Source organism: Clinocottus analis, unplaced genomic scaffold (assembly GCF_023055335.1).
Source record: "Clinocottus analis isolate CAN_PGR_092001 unplaced genomic scaffold, fCliAna1.0.p SCAF_25, whole genome shotgun sequence".
NCBI classification, from domain to species: Eukaryota; Metazoa; Chordata; class Actinopteri; order Perciformes; family Cottidae; genus Clinocottus; species Clinocottus analis.
In genome coordinates, this window is record NW_027175987.1 from 5597586 (window position 1) to 5620927 (window position 23342).

The 23342-nt window shown below is 39.8% G+C and overlaps 2 protein-coding genes across 2 annotated transcripts; both read left to right on the forward strand.

Moving 5' to 3' along the window:
* The first annotated feature begins 159 nt into the window (after positions 1-159).
* Positions 160-13040, forward strand: mcoln2 (mucolipin TRP cation channel 2). The gene is made up of 14 exons (XM_068591761.1): positions 160-231; positions 837-990; positions 1661-1834; positions 2011-2167; positions 2902-2980; positions 3079-3175; positions 3465-3564; positions 3954-4066; positions 4317-4466; positions 5558-5659; positions 5802-5924; positions 7802-8008; positions 8313-8449; positions 12206-13040. Exons 1-14 carry the CDS (start codon positions 188-190, stop codon positions 12240-12242), a joined length of 1674 nt encoding a protein of 557 aa, XP_068447862.1. The 5' UTR covers positions 160-187; the 3' UTR covers positions 12243-13040.
* An 887-nt stretch (positions 13041-13927) lies between these two features.
* Positions 13928-20212, forward strand: lpar3 (lysophosphatidic acid receptor 3). The gene is made up of 3 exons (XM_068591527.1): positions 13928-14076; positions 15048-15802; positions 18658-20212. The coding sequence occupies exons 2-3, from the start codon at positions 15061-15063 to the stop codon at positions 18984-18986; spliced, it is 1071 nt and encodes a 356-aa protein (XP_068447628.1). The 5' UTR covers positions 13928-14076; positions 15048-15060; the 3' UTR covers positions 18987-20212.
* Positions 20213-23342: the final 3130 nt, after the last annotated feature.

The window sequence follows — 23342 nt, forward strand, 5'->3', positions numbered from 1 at the left end:
TCCTCGGTGACCGCTGGTGGCTCCCTGCGCCGTAGTTTGGAGACCTTTGCGTCGGCTGAAACTCATTTCCTGATTGGCTGACTGGAAGGTGCGTGTTGCCACAGATAACTCAGCTGAAGAGACTTGTCCGCTTGTCTTTTGACCATACCTTCCCTTCAAAGTGGTGGCTCCACGTGGGGACGCAATCATGGAATTACTGGTTCGCTATCTGGACCGGAGCAATTCAAATAGGTAAGTTATTATCTTGAAGTGACATGGCGTTCAAGCTTAGTTTTGGGGCATGTGAAGTGTTAGAGTTTAAAAAAGAGGTTTCTGAAACTGAAACACTGGATCGAGTTGCCGAAATTAACAAACTAATTTGCATAACCTTGATATTGTTCTACTTTTTTTTTTAGTTCTTCCTGACTGGACCAGACAGGTTTCTAAAACAACACATTCAGCTGAAAATGACTGTAAAATGTAGACACAAACTCCTGGTTATTTTTTTTAACAACTGTAAAAGGAGTAGGAGGAGGTTTGCTCTCTGTCAGGGAGAGCTGGTGGCTGACAAACTGTTGGGGTAAATATTAAAGGTGCACTCTCTGAACTAACCTTGGACATAAACCCAGGCAGCTCCATGAATGCAGGCAGTGTACGTGGTACATTGAGTCCTTCCTGTGAACTGCTATTGCTCAAGTAAATTATAATAACCATAACTGCACTTTCACTTCTGTTTTTTCTTCTTCTTCCAAACCCTGAATGCTGTATCCTGTCCTTGCACTATTTTTTTTATTATTTAGGTGTCTCCCAGCTGTAGGAAGATATTACATTTGGTTCTGATTTCTCTCTTTTTTCAGCTCTGTGCTGACTCAAGATGTTATCAAAGAGGAGAATCTGAGAGATGACCTGAAGTACTACTTCATGAGCCCGTGTGAGAAGTACCGGGCCCGAAGACACCTACCCTGGAAACTTGTCGTGCAGATTCTGAAAATCGTCATGATCACAACACAGGTATTTAGACCGGGATTAATGAAGATTAGGGATGAAGATCCACCCATAAAAGGCTTCTTGTAACTGCACTCTTTCCAAGGTGTGTAGTGCAGTAAAATCTGTATTATGTAAGATGTCATATGTTGATATTTTTGTGGGCAGATTTAAACACACAGGATCCTACATAATCTGATCGTCTTTCTTTTCAAATGGAAGATGATAAAGTATGTGGACCTCACCCATTCATCTGAATCTTGCTTTTCTTGCAGAATTTTAAATTAAAAATACAGAATTTGTAGTTCTTTGTTACCTTTTTTCCGCTGTTGAAAGCATTTTTTAGGAGCAAAAAAACAACAAAGGAAACAAACAGAAAAAATACCCAACAAAACAATTTCCTAAATGTTTTTCTTGTAGTCAAACTGCTCCTTCTTTCAAAGGTCACTAGCTTCACAATGTATTGTTTTATGCGAAGGCAAAGTCTAAATCTGTGTTGTAGATTGGATATGTTCAGATAAGGGAACATAATTCCGTCCATCTTTATATCCTGAAATACAAGTAAAAACCTTTTAAAACGTATTCCAAAAAATCTTACTGATCTTCTTAAAAGTATAAATGCTGAACAGGATTACATTTAGTTGGTTGACATCACTAAGCATCAACATTTGACTTAAATGCTCTCTTTCCTCGGTAGCTTATCCTGTTCGGCCTCAACAACCAGCTGGTGGTGTCCTACAAGGAGGAGAACATGATGGCGCTCAAAAACCTTTTCCTGAAGGACTACAGCGGTGTAGATGAGGATGACTACAGTGTTGCTGTCTACACCCAACAAAGCGTCTATGACAGTCTGTTTTATGTCCTGGATCAGGCATGTATACTCTCACTCACTAGAAATTAATGTGATTTTAAACGAGTGAACATTTGTCCATTAATCATTTTGAACTGCTTCGTTGTACTTAATATTTTTTCGGGACTTTGCAGCATCGATCGAACATGATGTACCAAGTTACAGTTTGATTTACCTGAGGCTTTTGACATTTATAGTACAGCCAGTTGGGCCGACTCTCTGTGGGTCCCCTCAGTTACGGAGAGGATGAACACGGAAATGTGCTGCCTCTCATCGTCTGTAAAGAATATTACAAGAGAGGCATCATGGAGCCCTCAAACGATGCGTATGATATAGATGCCCAGCTGGAGACGGGTGAGACGTTTACAAACGTTATTGTGGTTTTGTTGTCAATGTTTATCCTTGCTTCAGAATTAACCTGTAATTTTAGGGACGCACCAATCAGATGTTTTTTTTCAGTCCTGAAACGGTAGAAGTACCTGGATTCAGCCACTATCCGATACCTGTGTTTTTAATTAATAAGCTATTTTATGTGCAAGGCAACATAATGCTTGACTTAATTAAACATTTTAACTTTGTAAAACAAAATGTAACCCCAAACTGATGCATAGATATAAAATTACCGAATTGTCATTGTCTTTTAAATGATAAATGGGGAGCAAAGTAACTTGGTAAAGATACATCTTAAATTAACAGGATTTACAAGTCAACGGTAAACAACTTTAATGCAGCAACACTGGTCAAAACTTAAAATGTCATAATTTAGAAAGTATATGAACATATAATTCAATTGATCAAACCATTGCTGCCTGATCCATTAAGTTGTCTGTATTTGCCCAATATATGTTAATAGATTCTTGAAGGAATTGATTGCATGTATAAAACAGCCCAAAAATGTAATTTCAGATACAAAATGCATACAATAATTACGCTACATTTTGAAAATCCTTGTTGTGGCTGAAAATTTGTGGCTGAAAATTACAAAATCATCAAAGTTATTAGAGACAACATACTTTTGGCCTTTGGGGCAATAGAAACGTTCCGACCTGGTGCTTATCTTTTCACCCTGTTCATCTCCTCTCCCTCAGTTTGTATGTCGCATGATCCAAAGACTGCAAGCCAATGGAAAACCGAGAACGCGTCCTTTTTTGACCTGGACTTTTACCGGTAAACATGCTGCCATCAATGTACAGTAGGTGACTGCGGCTCACGAGCATCATTTACTTTTCTCTGCCGTTCATTAAAATCCTTCATTTTGCTTTCAGACTTGTTGACATGAAAATAACCTTCCAGCTGAGAGGCATCAACTTACAGACGGTGCGCTTACGGGAGTTACCTGACTGCTACTCGTTCTACACTACGGTATGGTTCTGCCGTGTTTTTTTGTCCTCATGGATTGATGTGTGCATGAGCAGGTGGAAACCAAGTTAACAATTTGATACTTTCAATCATTGAGAGGTGTAGTGTGGACAACTTCAAGAAAACAATTCTAAACATGTTAAATTCCAGATGGGGAAAGAAAACAAAACCAAAAAAGCGATCCAAAAATATGTATAGTACTGTTGTTGAAACGTATTGCCCACACAGTCTTCGACTGAAAAGACATTGTCTAATCAACAATTCTTTTTTTCCTTCGGCCTTGTCCTCCTAGATAACATTTGACAACCAGTGTCACAGTGGAAAGGTAAAATTATTCCTGGACATAGATGCTCAGAGCTGTGCATGTCAAGACTGGAAAATATCTGGGACAGGTAAGGTGTAGTTGTACTAACATAATGAAATAATGTAAAGCCGCAAGCAGAAATGATCTGGTTCCAAACCGATTGACCTCAATGAGCCCTTGAGACCTGACTGTTTGGTGACAGTCGCTTAACCAACTTTGATTCATGATCCTTTGCGTGAATTTTAAATTAAAGACACTGGTCTAAAAAGGTATGATTTCCAAACTCATCGTGATGTCCATAATTCCTTAATGACTTCATATTTTTCAAGGTAACGTACAAACAAAAGTATACGACCCAAAAAAACATGAATTCCTTTTTCAGTTTGCTGTTAGTGAAGCATGTTGCTGCCAACTGGTTATCAGTAATGCGAGTGTGAGGGAGTTGTGTAAAAGATAAACACTTTGTTTCTGTTTCAGCTCAGAAAAACACGCACTATCTGCTGGTGTTTGACGGCTTTGTCATTGTCGTTTGCCTCACATCGGCTGTGCTGTGCACCCGCTCCATCGTACTGGCAGTCCGGCTACTTCAGGTCAGCTGCTCAGTCTCCACTACCTCTGCATCAAATCATACAGGGAATTACATTGATCAGCCCCCATCACTTTCCTTTTCTTCAGCCAAATGTTACAAGAACTATAATTTACTTTTATTCCAAAATCTAAAATACCATATATATCATATGTGGATGACTTCTTGTATAATCTGCAGATACAAAAACATAGAGAAACAGGGCGATACCTTCTTATTTTTTTAAGGGACTGAATTTTCATCTGGATTTTCAGAGATTATCCAGATTCTTCCATGAGAACTACAATCGTAAAGTGTGTGAGGATGACCAGAATGAGTTTCTGAATGGCTGGTATCTGCTGGTAATTGTCAGCGATCTTTTGGCTATTATTGGATCAATACTGAAGATGGAAATACAAGCAAAGGTAAACTGAATTTTGTGTGTGTGTGTGTGTGTGTGTGTGTGTGTGTGTGTGTGTGTGTGTGTGTGTGTGTGTGTGTGTGTGTGTGTGTGTGTGTGTGTGTGTGTGTGTGTGTGTGTGTGTGTGTGTGTGTGTGTGAGAGAGAGAGAGTGACTGACTATGAACATGGAACAAACTGCCTGTTATCATCATTTAATTGTATGTCTCCGATTAATGAAGCAATTAAGTACATTTGTAGGAATGTCTGCTGAACTTTGGAATGAAAAAATGTAATGTAGTCGCTGTAAAGACTTGTTTATTTTGAACCTGACTGACCTTGTTATAGCCACCATGTTGAGTGTTTACCCCAAGCTCAACAGAACTTTTGTTTCACAACAAAGCGAAGTTAGTCTCCTGTTGTTGAGGATAGCTTGTGGCTTTGATTTGGAAATGCACGCATTAATGTCACTAATCCAACCTGTTCTTCTCCTACTTTAACCAGTCGACATGTTTGCTGTTTGGCATCTCTTCAGTCTTTGACATTTTTAGGAATTTTAAAAGTCCCTAATTTGTCGACTAACGGAGAAATAAATACTCCTTGTGAGAAAAATGTACAATGAACAATCTCATTGGGTTGGTACTTTAACAGATGTTTACACCTACAGGAAATCTGGTGGACGAGGGGAATAAAGTAAATTGACTAAATGTATCTGTAGTAAAGGAAGGCTTAGATTTACTTGGCTTATAGACAAAAAGTTTCCAAAATGTCCTTGGCTGTGTTTGTGTTTATAACCCTAGAAGATAAAAGACAAATGACACATTGTCACATGTTAGTTAACAATTGATAGGATGTTCCTCTGTTGTAGTTTCACATAAAATAATCCACACATTTCATGTCATGGTTTACCACAAACAATGTGCCTGTTGCAATAAAATCTTATTTGTAATCATGCCGCTTTTAATTTAACTTCAACGCTTCCTGACTCTTTTATCTTAGTCGGGTCCAGGGTATGCCACATTCACAACTAGATATACACAAATTTGACAGGGATTCACTGAGGCCTGATTTCCAAGCCAGGCTTGTGATTATGTATTTGTTTCCCCTTCTCTTATAGAGCTTGACCAGTTATGATGTGTGCAGTATCTTTCTGGGAACCTCTACTTTAATGGTGTGGGTCAGCGTGATCAGGTACCTGGGATACTTCCAGAAATACAATGTGAGTCCATGAATGTTTTTTGTTTTTTTCTCTCTCTCGTTTTGCTTTATTTCCATCCTGAATCAAATGTCCTCACACATTCTTTAATGATTTGGTTGTGGCTTCACAATACTTTGTTTCTATACGTCCTGTTTGTGTCTAGGTATTGATTTTAACCATGAAAGCAGCCTTCCCAAAGGTCCTGCGTTTTTGCTGCTGTGCCGGAATGATCTACCTCGGCTACACCTTCTGTGGATGGATTGTACTGGGTCCATACCATGAGAAGGTAACCGTCTTAACTGGTTTGAAAGCAGATGATATGGACGCCTGAGGGACAGATATTAGAGAAGTGAGTTTGTGTGGCAGTTGCTGGTGTAAACATCTGGTTACTGCTGTCAGAGTTGTGGGACATTAGAGGAACTATTGAGGCACTTTTCAGTGGCTTCGTCCCTTCCTGCAGAACTGCTGAGGTCAGGTGAAAACGGATTGAATGATCGATGCAAATTCTGCATATTTGATTGAATGCAAGCTATGTACACATTTTTAAATGTGCAGATATAATCCCTCTGGTATTCATACCAGAAAATATTATTTGTGTACTGTGTTCAAAAATCATAAATATTGTGTTTATCCTTAATATATGTAATTAAGAAATGATACAGGTGATTTTTTTATTTTTTTTAATATATAGTCCATAACAGCAACTTATTAAACTTGCTCCCGTGGTTAATGAGCTTTTGAATTTCTATTTCAAATTTAGGAAACTGCAAAAATAGCTTTCTTTTGTGGACAAACAACTTCACATCATTGGTCCTTTTTAAAAAAAAAAAAAAAAACACCAAAAAAAACAACTTTGACACACAGAATATACAACCACTAGATGTCAGTATATGCCATGTCCATGAAACCCCCAGCTTCAATCAGACCAGTGTTCTTTCCTTAGATGGGACACTTTAGTTTCCTCACACATAGACACAATACTCACAACCTTGTCTCTAATTGGAAAACAACACATTTAAAAGTATTTATTTATTTCCTTTTTTTTGTATGGGATAGTGTAAATGTGATAGTAAAGGGGATGACATGCAATAGCAGTCCTCTGTAGAACTCAAGGGGTTTTAAGATGGAAATACCGACGTTCCCAGTTTACTACCACAAAACATTCTGGTGTTTTAACTGCTTGAAGTGAAGCAAGTTTTATGCACTTTTAAAGAAGGTAAGAATCAAATGTTTTGTATGCAAATATGTTAACTGTCATAAGGGGGCATTTTGGAAAGGGGAGACAAATGGCTTTAACTCAGACTATCACCTTAACTGGGATATCCTTAGACAGCAAGTGCCATCAGGGAAAATATGTGTGTTTAGCTGTCCTAGCCCATTAAGATAAATTATTTACGGAAGTCAGAGCAGCAGTGGGCGTCTAAACAAGTACAAGAGACAGATGTTAGATAGACTGAAATCGGCCACCCCGAGCTACGTAATGTCTTACTTGCCAAAAAAACGTGTTGATAAAACTACTGTAAATAACTTGTTGACTTTAAGTGCGTTTGTCAGGTCAGTTTACTTAAGGATCAAATCTTATAATGCTTTAAAAGCTCTTAGTTTGTAAAAGCAGTCATGCTTTAATATTCAACTGATGAGGAAGGTTATTAGGTGAGTCGTATTAAACGGGTTTCAGTTCCTTGTTTGTCCAAAGTTTCCGTCAACGGAGACTTAATCACAATATTTACACTGCGGCGACCAGGGGAGTCCCCCGTCATGTGCTGTCAGCTCGTCCAGGATCTCATGGTATTTACTTAAGGAATAATCAGAGTCTGTTGTTGTACTTGACATCGCACACATCTCAAAGTGCTGGAATCCATATGGTCGCAGTGGGATCCGGATGTTGTATTTAGATGCCGTCACATTCTGGATGGAACTTTGCTCTCCTTTTTCCTTTTTTTTTTTTAGCCATCTGTCTCTTTGCTTGTCGGTCCACCTCTATCGAGCGTCACGCTTCTGTTGGTCTTTTACACCTCAAGATTTTTGATTAAAAACAGACGTGTTATAACGACGGTCAAAACATGCGCGTATCAAAATTCCTCCGCTTTATCTTGATTCACTGCCTTTTGTTAACGTAAACAACTTTGCTCCACTCCAATGTCCCATCTACCGTCTCCCTAGTTTGAGGGCCTCAGCCGTGTAGCGGAGTGCCTGTTCTCCCTCTTGAACGGCGACGACATGTTCCTCACCTTTGCACAGCTGAAGGACAAAAACACGTTGGTGTGGCTCTTCAGCCGGGCCTACCTCTACTCCTTCATCTCCCTGTTCATCTACATGGTGCTGTCGCTCTTCATTGCCCTCATCACCGACTCCTATGAGACCATCAAGGTACTTCTGCTTTAGGTTTAGTTCTAGTGAGGTGAAAACTGTGGCATTTTATGGATTCAAATTGTAAATCTTCCCATGATGTGAAAGGGAGTTCAGGAAATCCATGAGTTACGTGTTTACTTTGCTCACAACATTAGTGGATTTGATTATTTGCATGACAAATGTATAAAGTTTCCCATGTGATGAATGTATAGGTAAAGAAGTACTAGGTGCTAAAATGTTCAACTCTGATCAGTGCTTCTATGCAGTTTGGAAGGTGTTGTTTTAATTGTTTGCATTTTTTTTAATGCGTTTTCACCAACAGAGGTATCAAAGAGACGGCTTCCCGCTAACAGACCTGCGCAAGTTCCTCAAAGAGCAAAAAGATTTTCCTGCTGCAGAGGAAAGCAGTCAGACAGACGTGCACATGAGATACTCTGATGTGTTATGCTGCTGCCAACGGTATGATGGTGTTTGTGTTATGTAGCTTTAATGATATTTAATCTGTATTCTCACACCCTGCTCCACATACATTTACACCTGGAAGTGGCTTCTGTACAAATATGACTTAGCATCACAGAAACATGAGCAATGTCGTGGTTTTCTTTTTCACTAAAGCCAATCAAACCGCGAGGTTGGCATTCTTTTATTGTAATGGTCAACTTTAGTTCCTTTCTTTATATGCTGATGCAGGAACTTTTAATTTCAACCATGCTTTTCATTATTCTATTTTGCTGCTGCTAGTCAAAAATGTAGAGTAACAAAACCGGAGACCAGTTGTCTTACTGATGGACTCATTTGCTTGTGTCGGTCCTATAAAGTATTAAATTGAGACTGTTTCACAAACAGTTTAAAGTTCCTTATAGTAGCTTTTAAGTAAATTGCTTACTTTCAAAACCTTACACGTACAAAAAAAAATCTTAGTAGTTTGCTTACAATGTGTTGCTACAGCAAGACATCATATTTGTCTATACATCCCTGTTTTCTGCTCATTCCTTTTCTATGAGCCAATCTCTATCATCAGCAGGCAGCAGACTAGAGTTTCCCCCCACGCTGTGGTTTGGCTCAGTTTTACGTGGTCTGTGAGCAATGAAATTAGTGGTGGGAGCTATGCAGACACACCCAATGATGGGCTGATTACAGAGAAACTGAGGCTTTGCACTGGGAAGAAACCCCCCCCACACTCCACCCTCTTCCACTCCCGTTCACCCCTCAGTCATCTCTCTCTGCTTGCTGCGTTGCCCAGATAAACAGGCCACGCTCAACATGCTCGTAGGATAACTGAAGAGCTGGTTTTGTTAAAACATGCCGGTTAGTTTGAAGGACTTATTTGATGTGATCATGATGTGTGGGGCAAGTTTAACTGCAATGTACAGTTCAACAACTCTTTGGTGTTTGGGCGTGTGTGCGGTTGTATTTTGTAAAAGGATGTCACACTGTGTCTTCATCATTTCAGATACTCCTTTCGTAAACAGAGGGCTAATATGTCTGAATATTGAGTTGCATTGTCGCGTTTTTATTTCACAATGTCCATTTTGAAGCTGCGGTGTAGAATTTACGCTCAACTGGTGCTTGTTGAAAAGTTGTCGCTTCCTCTTTAACTCTGTTTCGACCAAGCTGAATGGTTACAATGACGACCAAAAGCGGTACTACGCTGGTGTCTTACTTTGGCTTTTGGTTCTTCATTCTTATAGATTTTCTAAATGTTTTTCCACATTTTAATAGATTACTCGATTCCCTGTTTTGGATATCGGAAAGGTTTAACTTTTAAACAGACAACATGTTTTGGTTTCTGTAGCCAACGCCATCTTTCTACTTAAAAAGCATGAGTCCCTTTTTTATGACTGTGGTCAAAATGAAAATCACTCCAATAACTGGTACACTGTAAGAAATGGTAACTACTTTCCTCTCAAGGCGTCATTATTATTTTACCAGCCATTAACAGTCGTACTATACTATCTTTCCTGCATGCTCCACTTTCTGTCACCGAGCCGTCCGGCTTTCCTGCTCGGATTGTCTAAGTGCTAAAGGAAGTTTCAGTTACAGAGCCATTGTGTAATAGTGCAGACGTAATGCTAGATTGACAGATTAATGTGCATTTTCTGTCAGTTTTACGATCAACTGCACAGAGTGGGTTGACTCGTCATTAGGAGAACTCTTGTCAAGTTACATACTTTCTTTTGTTAATGCGATCATTTGCGGCCTCTGAACTGACCACATCTCGTTTTATGAGCGTCTTTCTCTCTCTACTGACAAATTAGATTAGCGTTCTGAGCTAACTGGTAATGTCTTACTGGATGAAATTTCATCTGCATGCAATTAGCCTCTTCCTATACTGTTATCTTCTACTGCGGTGAGTTATCTTGTTTGAAAAGCAAGGAGTTGCACTTCTTTTGGGTTTAAAACTTATTTGGAACCAGTATATCGAGTTTGACATTGTGGCTCAAGCGTCTCAGCTTGCCGGGAAGAGAGTGGACACAACTGCGGCTTGTACCTCTGGAGTAAGGTAGATAGGCCTGTCAACGGAGGCCAAGCCACGGTGTCTTGTGCGAGTATAAACAAAGCTTTAGACTCGGACAATAATAATTTAGTTTTTTGTTGTCTAGTTTAAGGGAATGTGTAAGTTGTATAAGCTTAAAATAATTGAAGGAAAGACTCGGACAAAGCTTTAGGCCACTAGTTGGCTAGCTAGCCCTTTAATTCCACCATGCTTTAATGCTACACTGGTTTCAGAAAATAAACCACACTGAGTTGTCGCCAACTTGGCAATGTGCTTTCCTACCCTGTGTAAATTAAGCACCATGTTGTTCAATTTGTCTTTTGTATAAGACTTTAAATGTAGTGGCGATGAGGCATGCAAAACATCCACAGCGAGCAGAAAGGGCATTAATCTCTGTTGTGACCTGAGAACCTTCTCATCGCAGTAAGGGTGCCCATTAACTCTTTGAACTCATCATGTTACAAGACTGGCGCTTCCACGCTGATCAGGAGGCCAGTGCCGCCACAGGGTCGATTGTGCAGAAGTTGGGTATCTCGCCCCTTGACATGACTTTACTTATGGATCTTGGTGTTGCATTAATTACTCACAGCAACTTTCTCAGACCAGTCCTTGTATTCATAGTTATCACTTTACAACTTAGTAAAGAGCTCCCTGGGTTAGGATGGTAGTTGGACTTGGCCGGTTAATTGAAGAGGCTGGAATATCCCCGTACACCCGGATTAGGGATCCCCCCCCCCCCCCTTCCCTCGTCCAGGCATCTGCTGCTCTGCTGGTCTTTGGTGTATTTTCTTATCTGCTTTCCATTTAATTTTGCAACCTGCACTGTGCAGGCTCGGTGTCACTTGCAAAATCATTTGTGAGGTTTTTGGATAGGCCCGCAGCTGCCCACTTTAGGGCAAGGACCAGATGATGAAGCTCAAGCTCAGTGTTGTCGTCTGTCGGCTCTAGAAATGTGCTGTAAATAGATACGTAAATGTATTTACGAACTATAATGAGCAAGTCCCGATAAAAAGGGCAGCAGGATTTTAGGTGCTTTTTAAACTAATCTATCTAAAACTATTGAGAAAAAAATGTTGCTTGGACTGGCAATGTTTGCGCTACTCTTAATTAATTTCTGTGGATTGAAAACATCATCCATGCTCTGTGAAATAAAGTCACATCCTCAAAATGACTGCAGCAGTTTGTGAAATGAGACTCAGTCTGCAAACTCAGCGGTAAAATGTGCAGCTCTTGGCAGATCATGAAAAAGTCTAATAGTTTACAGATTTGATAAAACGGGAACATTTTTCTGTTTTCTCTTGAAATGTTGACAAGACTTGTTTTCAGTGTGCTCGTTTTGTTGGATTTGTTCTCAGACTGGGTACAAGCACCAGAAAGTCAAACCTCCTCCTGGATCTTAGTTTTCTCTGTGGGTAATGGACAAACCTGTTTTGTTTTTTTTTGTTTTTTTTTCTTGAATCATAGCATTCAACTATGATCTGTGGAGGAGATTATCTCAACAATGGTTTCAACACGTAGTCTAACCCCAGTGACATTTTTAGGCACATTAGATACAAAGAAATCTTAAAGAAACAGGACTTACAATGTTTTACTATATAGGTCAATGATCACTGATGTGCAATTTATGACAAACTATTGGGATATTTGCTTGAAACCCCTTATTAATGGCATTGATGAGACATTTAGTGTCTCACACTTCTTTTTGGATCATGTTGCAGGGTTCCAGAAAGTGACGACATTGTACTGATCAGCTGACAGCTGTTCCACCTCAAGAGAACACGGATCAGGAAGGAGGATGCTGACAACATGACCTCACACGTCTGACGCAGACTTCGAGATCCAACCATTCACTGCAAAATCCTCAAAAGAGCAAAGTTACTGTTTCTGTGAAGTGCAATATAAAATGCCAATTAAGTTCCCTCTCCTTAACATGAAACTGAAGCTTGAACTGGAAAGAAAAACTATTTCATATTGTTATCGACTGAAGTTCAGGATGCTGTTGAAGTTTACTAAACCTTTTTGTAAGGGCTTTACAAATAACTGAATTTAGTGCTTTCGGCAATTCGCTATGGCGGCAAACACTGGTGCTATACAATGTTATGCAGTGCTGGATGTAATTTATTTGTCAGGTGAAGCCATACAGAATGCAGTAAAGCTAAGCTTCTCATTTGTCCATTGGGACTGTCTCCCTTCTATCCTGCAAGTGCACACATATTATATCAGCAGTGGTGGGAACTTGATTATAAAATGTTAAAACATTACTCATGGGCTCTGTAAAAATAAAATGTTCTCCAAGGTTTCGGCAAAACGCATTCACAACTGAGGTGAGTAAGATGGGCGTTTTGAATGACCAAACCAGAACTACTGTGAGTCAGTTTTTTTTCAGCAAATCTATAACAATTGTTGAAGTTGACATGTAGAGCACGACTTTCAGTGGGTACCGTACTTTTAACTTGATCCAATCAAAGGTGTTTTCTTATTAAACCACACAACATGCTGGATCAAAGTTGCCTACACCCAGTGGGCAACTTTTGTCATCCAAAACATCTCTTAATTGATTTCAGCCTGGCTTTGACAAAATGCCTGAAGTAAAGGTTGTTCTATTGTTCCTCTATAGCATTAAGTGTATTTGTGTACATAATTTGTTTGTCTATAAATATATCTCTTACTATTATAGTGGTCATATTTTATCATTTCAAACCGTCAAAAACAAGCGTGGCATTGTCACACGAAGGATTTCCTTTCAACAGATCTGTTTAATGTAGATAAACAAATGTTGCTTTCAACAAGACATGAGCTACAAATATCAATGTGGTGTGCTATCTCAAACCAAACACAAAGATTAAAGAAAAGAGAAGGCAAACTTGTGAAACACATTTCTACTTTCCTCAAAGTGTTTAAAAAAATGTACTATCGGGAAAATTTGACCTTATTTGACTTTAGCCTCAAGAAGCTTAGAGGTTAAATCTCTGAACTGCTCACACGCAACTCATCAACATCTTAAACATGACAAGGGGGTGACAGGTTTAATCTTTAACTTCAGTCCTACATTTTACGAGCGTATTTATCATTCTTTATTGTATTGCTTAAATGTGGAATTAAAAGTGCAATGTGAGGTAGCATGACAAAGAAAACACCCCAACAAAGTCCAGATTTAACCACCGGGGTGGAGTAATGCGCTAACGCATGCACACGCGTCTCCAGGTGAACTACATTGTGCGGTGTGGCCTTCACTGTCTCCAGAAAGCAGAGGACATAGCATGTGCGTCTCGATGTCGCCTCATCAGTGTTTCGATCAGCCGGTGAGCTCGTGCGGTCAAGCGGAGGAATTTGCATGCGAGAGAGAGAGAGAGAGAGAGAGAGAGGGAGAGACTGAGTGGCACACGCCCTATACGTCACCAAGCTGAGGAGTCGAAGTGAAGACGCTCAACTTTTCTCCTTCCACTTGTTCCCACAGCTCTCCGCCGTCACCTCCCTCCCTCAGCTGCGGAGGCGCACTGCTGCAGCGGAGACATGTTCATTAACTCGCCACGGAAGATTTCGCAACTCTGAGCTCACTGACTCACCGCCGACAGCGCTTTAGCCACAGGTAAGCTCACCTGTCCCGATTGTTCTTTTAGATAGCTCTTTGTTTGTTTTATGTGATACAACTTTGTCTGTCGGCCGAAAGCATTTGTTTCGTCGGCTAATGTTTTAGTTGCTCGCTTCTCTTTGTCAGTCCCTCTGTGGGAATGTATGATCTTCCCGTGCGTTTGTTTTCCCAACACAGGTAATGCATGCGTCTCCTTGTCTTCGCGTGGGTAGAACTACTTCAGCGTGAATTGGCCTACGTTGGAGTCAAGTGTTTAACTAAATAAATGTTTGTAAAAGGTAGAACATTCTGAATGACTACCTTTCTCGTGTTTTCTCACGATATGGCGCATATTGGTTTGGCTCCCTTTTTAATGTTACCATCTTGTTTAACTTTAGCCACGGAGTTTTCTGTGATAAGAGTTTTATTGGAAGTGAATGAGTTTTGCTTTGTGTACTTCTCCCTTTGGACTGGAGACAATAAATCCCGCTCGGCCTTGGGAAAATTGGTCCCGTGCACTAAAGTGCCAAATAAAGCTTTGCAGTTTGGATGTCTCATCTCTTGTATCGTCCCATTTTATTTTAACTGTAATGTGATATATTTAAATCAATTGGAAACTGGATTTAAAATGCCTAAAAGGTATTTGATTGATATATTTGATCAGACTTGAATTTAGGTCGGCAAATCATTATTTTAATTACAAAAACTGCCAATTACTTTAGACTACTACTTTAATTTGATTGTTTGGTTGACAAAATGTCAGTAATTTCCTAGAAAACCAAGGCAATGTCTTATTTTGTCTACAGTCCCAAACCCAAATATGTTCAGTTTATTATTACATAAGACAAATAAAAGGAGCGTAGCCTCGCATTTGAGAAGCAGGAAATGGGAACGTTTTGGACTTTAGTTATTGAAATAACTATTACTCAATTCATTTTGTCTGTACTTCAACAGATGAATGACTGTTTTCATTCATTGTCTCTCCACAGACTGGCCTCTAAAATGGACCACCAGAACCAAAGCTGCCATTATAATGAGTCCATGGGCTTCTTCTACAACAACAGCCGCGCTGAAGACAAATGGGACAAAGTCCAGCTCATCCTGGTCCAGGTGGTGGGCTCTCTTTTCTGCTGTTTCATCCTGGTCTCCAATGCCATGGTCATCGCTGCTGTCATAACCAATAAGAGGTTTCACTACCCTTTCTACTATCTCCTTTCCAACCTCGCCGCCTCAGACTTCCTGGCCGGCATAGCGTACGTGTACCTGATGTTCAACACGGGCGAGGAGTCGTGGAAACTTACAGTCAAAGGATACTTCATCCGTCAAGGTCTTCTGGACATCAGTCTTTCGGCCTCGCTGGCTAATCTGCTGGTAATAGCTCTGGAGCGCTACATCTCCGTCATGAACTGGAAAGTCCACAGCAACCTGACGAAGAGGAGGGTGACCCTACTCATCGTGCTGGTGTGGGCCATCTCCATCTTCATGGGCGCCGTGCCGAGTCTGGGCTGGAACTGCATCTGCAACCTGAGCGACTGCTCTCAGCTGGCTCCTATCTTCAGCAGGAGCTACCTGATCTTCTGGTCCGTGTCTAACCTGGTGGTGTTCCTGGTGATGGTGGTCATCTACACGAGGATCTACACCTACGTCAAGAAGAAGACGGCGGTGCTCTCGCCACATACCAGCGGTTCCATTAACCGCAAGAGAACGCCCATCAAACTCATCAAGACGGTCATGGTTGTGCTCGGTAGGTGCTAATCAGGGAAATTGTGTCTGTGCAGCATCATTAATATAGTGAGTAAGAAGTGTTTCTGCATTAGTCGGGTGTAAATAGGTCTGGTGTGCAGCTGTGTCCTTCGTCAGGGTCACAAAGTCCAGGCAATTCACTGAGTCACTGTAATCTATTTTCGGATATGAAGGAAAACCTTGAGTATAACAACACAAACACTTGCACTTTCAGTAAATGTTTTGAGTGCTTGCAGAGATTTGAGGGAGTCTAATGAAAGAAAAGGAGTTGGCGAAATGTTTTTGATTACTCTGTACTATTTGCTTTAAAGTTACATCTTTCTGCCCAGTGGCTTAATTTTGTTCTATCGTCTAATTATTGGTGCAAATCCTCATATTTAAGAAGCCGTTACCAAAGAATGTTTAGCATTTTTTTGTTTGCTCAAAGATTCCCTTACCAATTAATTAATTAATTAATTAATTAATTAATTAATTAATTAATTATGAAGTTGTAGGGAATTCATTTTCTGTTCATTGGCAAAATGAATAGTTTACTTATTGTTGCAGCATACTCTGTTCTTTTCTCAGAGGAAGAAAAGCTCAAATAGGCTCATGTTTCCTTCTCTTATGCATTTTCATCCCAGATGAGGCAGTCAGATATCCTGGTTTGGCTCTTTGTTTACGTGTTGCAACAGGATACCTTGCAATAGAGGGACTGAACTCAAATACTTGTCCTCCCAGCACTTTCCTATAAGAAAGGAACAAAAGCACCAGAAAAAGGGTGTTAAATGTATCTTCTCATGCGAGTATAACGCAACTCTCGGAAAGCGCTGCGGGTCAGGTGAGTTCCAAATTCTCAAGTTTTGTTTTCATACTCTTCACACAGACATCCAGATAGAAACTTGCAGGATAATTGTCTGTCCTTGTGCTTTGTTTCTTTGGACACTCGAGTTGTTGCCTGGCCAAACGGTTTGATACAGTTTGTAGTGTAGGAGCTACTATCCGCCTTTGCACACACTTCTTTCAGACTGCTGTGTAATTATCGCTCCCTGCAAGGACACTGCTCCTGAGCCTGTGTGGCATACCAGCCACACCACATCGGCCTTCAGTGAACATCCCTTGCTCCCCCACCCATCCAGAAAATAGGAAGAAGAACTTGCACTTGCGGGACTTTGTCAATTGCTTTGAGATGCTTTGCAGAGTTTGTTTGAGCTTGTGGAAGTGCTGGCACACAAGTGTCATTCCCTGTTGAGATTGCTGTGACTTTGGAGTGAAATGTAAAACAAAAGTGTTCTTGAAAGGCGCTGCAAATATCACTCCCGCAACATCTGAGAAAGAAAGAAAGAAACTTTGAAGCCCTCTGAGGTATGTGGTCAGGTCCATGTGATATTCTATTTAAGAAAAAAAAGTAGTCTACTCCAGTGGAACTGGTAACAAGACAAACCAGTTTAAAGAAGCTTAACCCACACATGCTCTGTCATACCAAAAGTAAAATGAATGAGTGCAACTTTATTTCACAGTACTGCTGACTTAAGGATGTTGACCGCTGAGTATAAGAAACTTAATGTCGGAAGTGTTGGACATTGTCACCGACACTTAAGAAGTGTAAATTTGCACTTATTTAGTTTCTTTTTAATCTAACTGCCTCTTTGCTTACATTTGCATTTCACCCATGTCACTAGTTCGGTCAAATATAATTATTGTAGTTCAATAGCCTGCAGACATTTATTTGCAGTATGTCTGCGTTGGAACCCGTTTACGTGAAGCATTCAGATTTGTTTTTCATTCTTTAAGTACAACCATCATCAAATGAACATCGACTTAGAAAGAGAAAACATGCTTGAAATGTGTGTCCCTAAAACTTCATTTGCAGATTAGAGGGAGTGAAAGTCCACTTTTAAACTTCAATACATGAAAAACTACCGATTCAGTTCACTTAATTTTGAACATGTGGGCTATCAAAGACGGAGAAGAAGAGGAATGAGTGGAAAAATAGAAGTTCACTGTAAAAAGGGGCAAACTTTTAGGCAGATAAGTAATGAAAAACACTACCACCAGAACCATCAGTGTGCACATACATCCACAATTGTGTTGGGGAGACGTAGCTGTATAGAACAGTGTTTGTTTTTGTTCTGCAGCTGTATTGAGGCAGTAGGGATGCAGGTTGTGCAAACAAGTTGCTGCATGTGGTTTCCTTTTCAGATCCAGACATTTCTTAGTCACTCTGCTTTGTGCCCAAACATGTTTGAAATGAGTTCTAATAGGCTGCTCCAGTAGCCCTGTGACCATGTGTATTATTGACCGAACACACAGCATTAAGTATTGAACACAATAATGGCATTGTACTACTAACCTGTCTGCTTGTTGTAATGGTATTAGGTTGCTATTACTTTGCTAAAATGTGGCAATTTTTTAGTGTTGTAGCTTCATCAATAGAAGTACATGACACCATCAAATACACTTTAGTATTGAATAGATTTGTATTTTAATGCCCATCTGAACAATTGGAAATCTCTTGGCCATACTAGATAACGCTGTTTCGACCTCCACTCCAACATGAGTGTGTTGTGCAAGACTTTTTGAAATCTTCAGGCTTGTTAATGGTTAATAAAAAAGATAAAATCTGAATTTATATGACGCAATGTTTCATTACAGATTTTTTTGAGAGATCATTAAGAAAAACACTCAATTCATTCATTTTTAAAGATCCAAAAATCTGCTTATCAGCACCGTGGAAGAAAGTGTTTAAACATTCGTTCGATTTTTTTTTTTTTTTTTTTCCCTCCTGACAAACTGGCGCTAAAAAAAAAAGGTGAGAAATGCATGTTCCAAAAGCCTAACTGTGGGATATTCTGTGTTGTTTTTTTTTCCCTGAAGGGGCCTTTGTGATCTGCTGGACTCCTGGACTGGTGGTTCTGCTCCTGGACGGCCTCAACTGCACAAGTTGTAACGTCAAGAAATCAAAACGCTTTCTACTGCTCCTGGCTGTACTCAACTCCGTCATGAACCCTTGCATCTACTCCTACAAGGACGAGGAAATGTGGACAACGTTCAAGAACCTCATGCGCTGCATCGGTAACGGGACGCGACGACAGCGGTCAACGAAGGCCAACGCGCGGCCCCTCAGCTCTGGGCAGGACACGGGCAACAGTCAGCCTCCCGCAGAGGAGACGAAACATGCCGATCAGGACTTGATCAAAACTTGAAAGTGGAACTTGTTCAAAATTTTACCAGAATTTGTGTCCAGCTCTGACTAGACGTATCTGATGAAGATACAGATTGGCTTTGACTTAAAAGAGAAATCACACCAGTTGGTTTCGCGGCGGCGGCGGCATCCGCTGATTAAAAGTACATTCTTGAAAAGACACTGCAAGCCGGCCTCTCCAGTGTAGAGCTTGAGAGATGGAGATTAGAAGAGACTTTTATGCACTACCAAGCGCCGTGATGGATCTGAAGATGTTTCATTCAGGATTTTACAGTTTTTGGACACAACACTCCTCGTCAGGGATTGTGCGATTTCTGTTGCCGTTTAAACCTGTTTTTGTCTTCCTATTTTTTTTTTCTCCATCTCTGTGGGTTATTTAAACTTGGAAAATTCTGTAAAAGACAAAAATCCAGTTTGAAGTGCAGAGCAATATATTTTCCCGTTTACTTCCAAAAAAGGCAGAATCATGCAGAAGGTGGCCTACTTTCTCTCCCTTTTTATATACATTTGTGTACATCTGATTGTCTTTAAGTTCACTTCCTTGTGTAGCTTTTCAGGAAGAGAGTCTGCAATGGATGATCTACTGTAGATGGGACCTGTGACTTGTTTGTAGTTAGGTACACTACAACTGTAGGTTTGCATTAGCAGGGCACAGTTTTAAAGATTAGTTTAAAGACAGCCATTAATACTGTAAAAAATACTGTAAACTGTTAATCAGTATCTTGTTGTACATTCTGTAAAAAGTTAAGGTGAGGTAATTTCAACTGTATGACAACCATTGTGTTCAGCGTGACCAGATTGTTTTGGCTATCATTTGCCCTTTTAATTTCTTTTGCAAAGCAGTTGGGCCCTGGGGAACAGATAAGAGAATTCCTCCTTTCTTGTTCTATCGTCATCTTTTATCAGGTCACCTTAACGAACAGCCTGCAGAACTTCATGGCGGTAAACCTGTTCTTCCTGTAGCAGTTTTACACATCCGTTTCAACTCCCTGAATGGCCGCTGTTGCTCTGATGAAACAGCTGCTCACCTGACAATGCTGGGGTAGTAAAATGTTACGACACACTGGATTCCTGCTGGAGTTTCAGCAATTGCCTGCCTACTGGCAGGAATCAAGAGGATATGACTGAATGACTGAGCAGAAACTCACACGAACCCCCCCCTCACCACAGTTCAAATGACTCATCTTCAACCTGCTGTACAGTATTTATGCCACTCTTGCTGTAAAAGACTTGACATCATTAAAGCTATTTTGTGTATTTTGTTTTATCAAACTGAGATTATACACTGCCATTACTGTTGAGTTAGACTTTCAAACTGTACATTTGTTTTGATTATACATTCATTTTAAGTAACTTTTTGGAGTTTTTATTATTTAAACATAATGCTCATGTCTGTTTTCTTAATGCAATAACATGATATATAAACAGTCAAGGATGATTTCACTTAAGTGCTTACCCATGGCGCTTCATTCCATATTTAGATATTTTTAAATGGCTCTTAATTTTGTATTTCAACACCTTTTGAAATAAGTATATAATGTGACTCTTCCAATTGTATACATTTTCTGGCTTTCACTACATTTTTAGCCATTACATTACATTTAGCTGACGCTTTTTACCCAAAGCGACTATAATTTTATCTCTATACACAGTAGACACAGCAACGGGAAGCAATTCAGGGTTACGTGTCTTGCTCAAGGACACAACAAGGATTAGCATAGCTGGGGCTCAAAACACTGATCCCTGATTGAAAGACAGGCATGCTAACCACGGAGCCACAGTCACCCCACCAAGCCATGCTAGCAGACAGCTGTCGTTGGTTGGTTTGTTGGTACATCCCATAGGTCCAGACTCAATATGTCTAGGCAACTACTGGATGGATTGCCATAAATTTCTGTCCAGACATTCTTGGCCCTCATCCTAATCCTAACTTGTTTAAATGACTTTTAAAACTAACAAGCTTTTGCCGGGTTATAAGATTTCACTTATCTGGCATAAAATCCCAACATGGAACGTGTGGATTGGCATGTGTTATCAGCTCAATACTTTAATTTGTCCAATGCTTTGGTTATTGACATTTTGTCAACCTCAGCTTTACTTAATGCTGTGTTTAGCGTTAATTAGCAAAGGTCAGCATGCCAAGATTGTGAACATGGTAACGCTTAACATTGGCACGCTAACCATGTACACTGTAAGCTTATTAACACACAAGAGCGGTTGCATACTGTTCAAAAGTCGTAACGCCATCCACTTGGCACCTTTGTTGGTTAAACCAAACCATAAGATTACTTGTAAATCCTGTTTGACCGAGTCAGACTAACTGTCACAAACTATAATAACCTGGAAGTCTAAAAACCTTTGACACAAGTCATGAATGTTTTAGCGAACTAACAAAACAAAACAAACACTGACAGGATTATCTGATGGTCATATTGCATAACTTATACTGCAGTCAATCATTGATGAAGTACCGTTGCTTGAGATTTGTGGTGCTCAAGAGCTGGTACTTGAGAATGATTTTCCTCTATTTAGGCCAATTACTGGGTGACCTTTAGTTTCCATCAAGTCAGTAACATTGTTGACGAAAAAGCCGGAGATGAAGAGAATTTACTTAAATTGAAGAAAGTATATGAATTAGACTGCAAAGTGTTTTGCCACAGTTATATAAATAATAAATAACCACATAGAACTACTTTTATTTTGAATTTAGTACAGCTTGTGTAAATGTCTAAAAGTCAACATCTGGAAAATTGTTAATTGTTGAAGGCATCAATCAAGCTACTAAAAACATTGAAACATTAAGTCATGTTCTGTAGGTTATGAACTGCACATTATGTGTATTGCGATGTAAGCTGCCTTCCCACCATTTCTATCACATATTTAACTCCTTCTATGGTATGAAGTCCCACTCACAATTTAATTCCCTGAACACAACTTTTGACATCAGAGGAACAGGTTCCACACAGTACACATAGCTCAGAAAACTAATCAGGATATAAAAGATTTTTGTTTTGTTTTGGATGGAGCTTTAACTTGATGAAAGTCTTGTCACTCCCATTAAGAACATGTTGTATTGTAGCGTGTACAGCATGTTCTCAGTCGAGCCCTCTGCAGACCTGTTGTGACTGCTGCCTGCCCAGAAACATGAACAGTAAACTTGTGTGGTGTGGCAGGCCTTTTCCTACAGCTGTGCTGTAATTATGTATTCTTGAAAAGCCAATTCAATTCCACAGATGTTCAGAAATGCTGTCGTTCTGTTGTTTGGTTTGGTCTTAATCTTAGTGCAAACAGATGTAGGCAGAGAAGGAACATTCTCAGGGTATGCTGCTAAATAAACATCCCTTGTGTCGTAAAGGCGAAGACTCTTAGAGGCCAGGTTGGAAGTTAATTTATGTATAATTTACAGAATTGACTTCTCCTGCAGTGTTCCCCAGCTCAGTTTCTGCTGAACACAATGACACACTGTTCTACCTGATAAATGGCAGCAAGGAGTTTCACTTCAGAAAGAAAGGACAATGCTGACAATCGAAGATATTGATTGAAAGTGCTGCATCATCGTATTGTATCTACATTTTAAATGTAAAGCATTGGCATAACACTGTCACCCAATGTGTTTACAATTTGCCTCTCACTTACCAAATTACGCATGCGTTGAGTACTTGATCGGATAGTTCCTAATTTAAATCATAAATATGATTTTTTTAAAACGTTTTGTTGTGGCTGCTTGTGAGACAATACTGAACCCGCCTATTGCCTTTGGGGTCAATTTGACCCCATTCAATGTTTAACGTCTCTAAATAAATGGTTAACATTTTTTTTTTTTTGCTTCACATTTCATGACTTTTGGGTAAACATACAATTAACATGATGCTATGTTTTCAATGTCTTGAACACATCGTGGACGCATCGGTGTTCTTCGGGGTCAATTTGACCCCAGGCTTTTATTCACTGCTTTTTTTCACTGTGTAAAACATATAAGAAATATCAACATTTTACACACATTGGTTTCGGTTGTTTTGGATGATATTGAAGTCACGATAATTTTCAGAAAGTTTTAGAGACCTAAGCTTACTTAACAAACCGCATAAATGACAACCTGTACCTAAAGTTCCATACTTAGATCGTGTGATAACAGCTCACAAAAATCTTAGGAACGACTGTCAAAATGTGGCTACAAGCTCTAGGAGAACATTTGAGAAAAGTCAATTAATTTTTTTAATAAAATATTATTTGAATTAAAACATGAATGCAATTCCTCAACGTAAGATGTAAGCATAATTTTAGTATGGGTATTAAAACATTTTGGTAGTATTGAAAAAGTTACCCAACCAAAAGGTCACTGGTCTGAATGATGTTA

Excerpts from the sequence above, each read along its gene's own strand:
- mcoln2 (XM_068591761.1), top strand. The coding sequence starts at position 188 with ATGGAATTACTGGTTCGCTATCTGGACCGGAGCAATTCAAATAG. Across the intron at positions 3,176-3,464 it reads GCTACTCGTTCTACACTACG|ATAACATTTGACAACCAGTG; the intron begins GTATGGTTCTGC and ends TTGTCCTCCTAG. Across the intron at positions 4,067-4,316 it reads TGGCAGTCCGGCTACTTCAG|AGATTATCCAGATTCTTCCA; the intron begins GTCAGCTGCTCA and ends CTGGATTTTCAG.
- lpar3 (XM_068591527.1), top strand. The coding sequence starts at position 15,061 with ATGGACCACCAGAACCAAAGCTGCCATTATAATGAGTCCATGGGCTTC. Across the intron at positions 15,803-18,657 it reads GACGGTCATGGTTGTGCTCG|GGGCCTTTGTGATCTGCTGG; the intron begins GTAGGTGCTAAT and ends TTTTCCCTGAAG.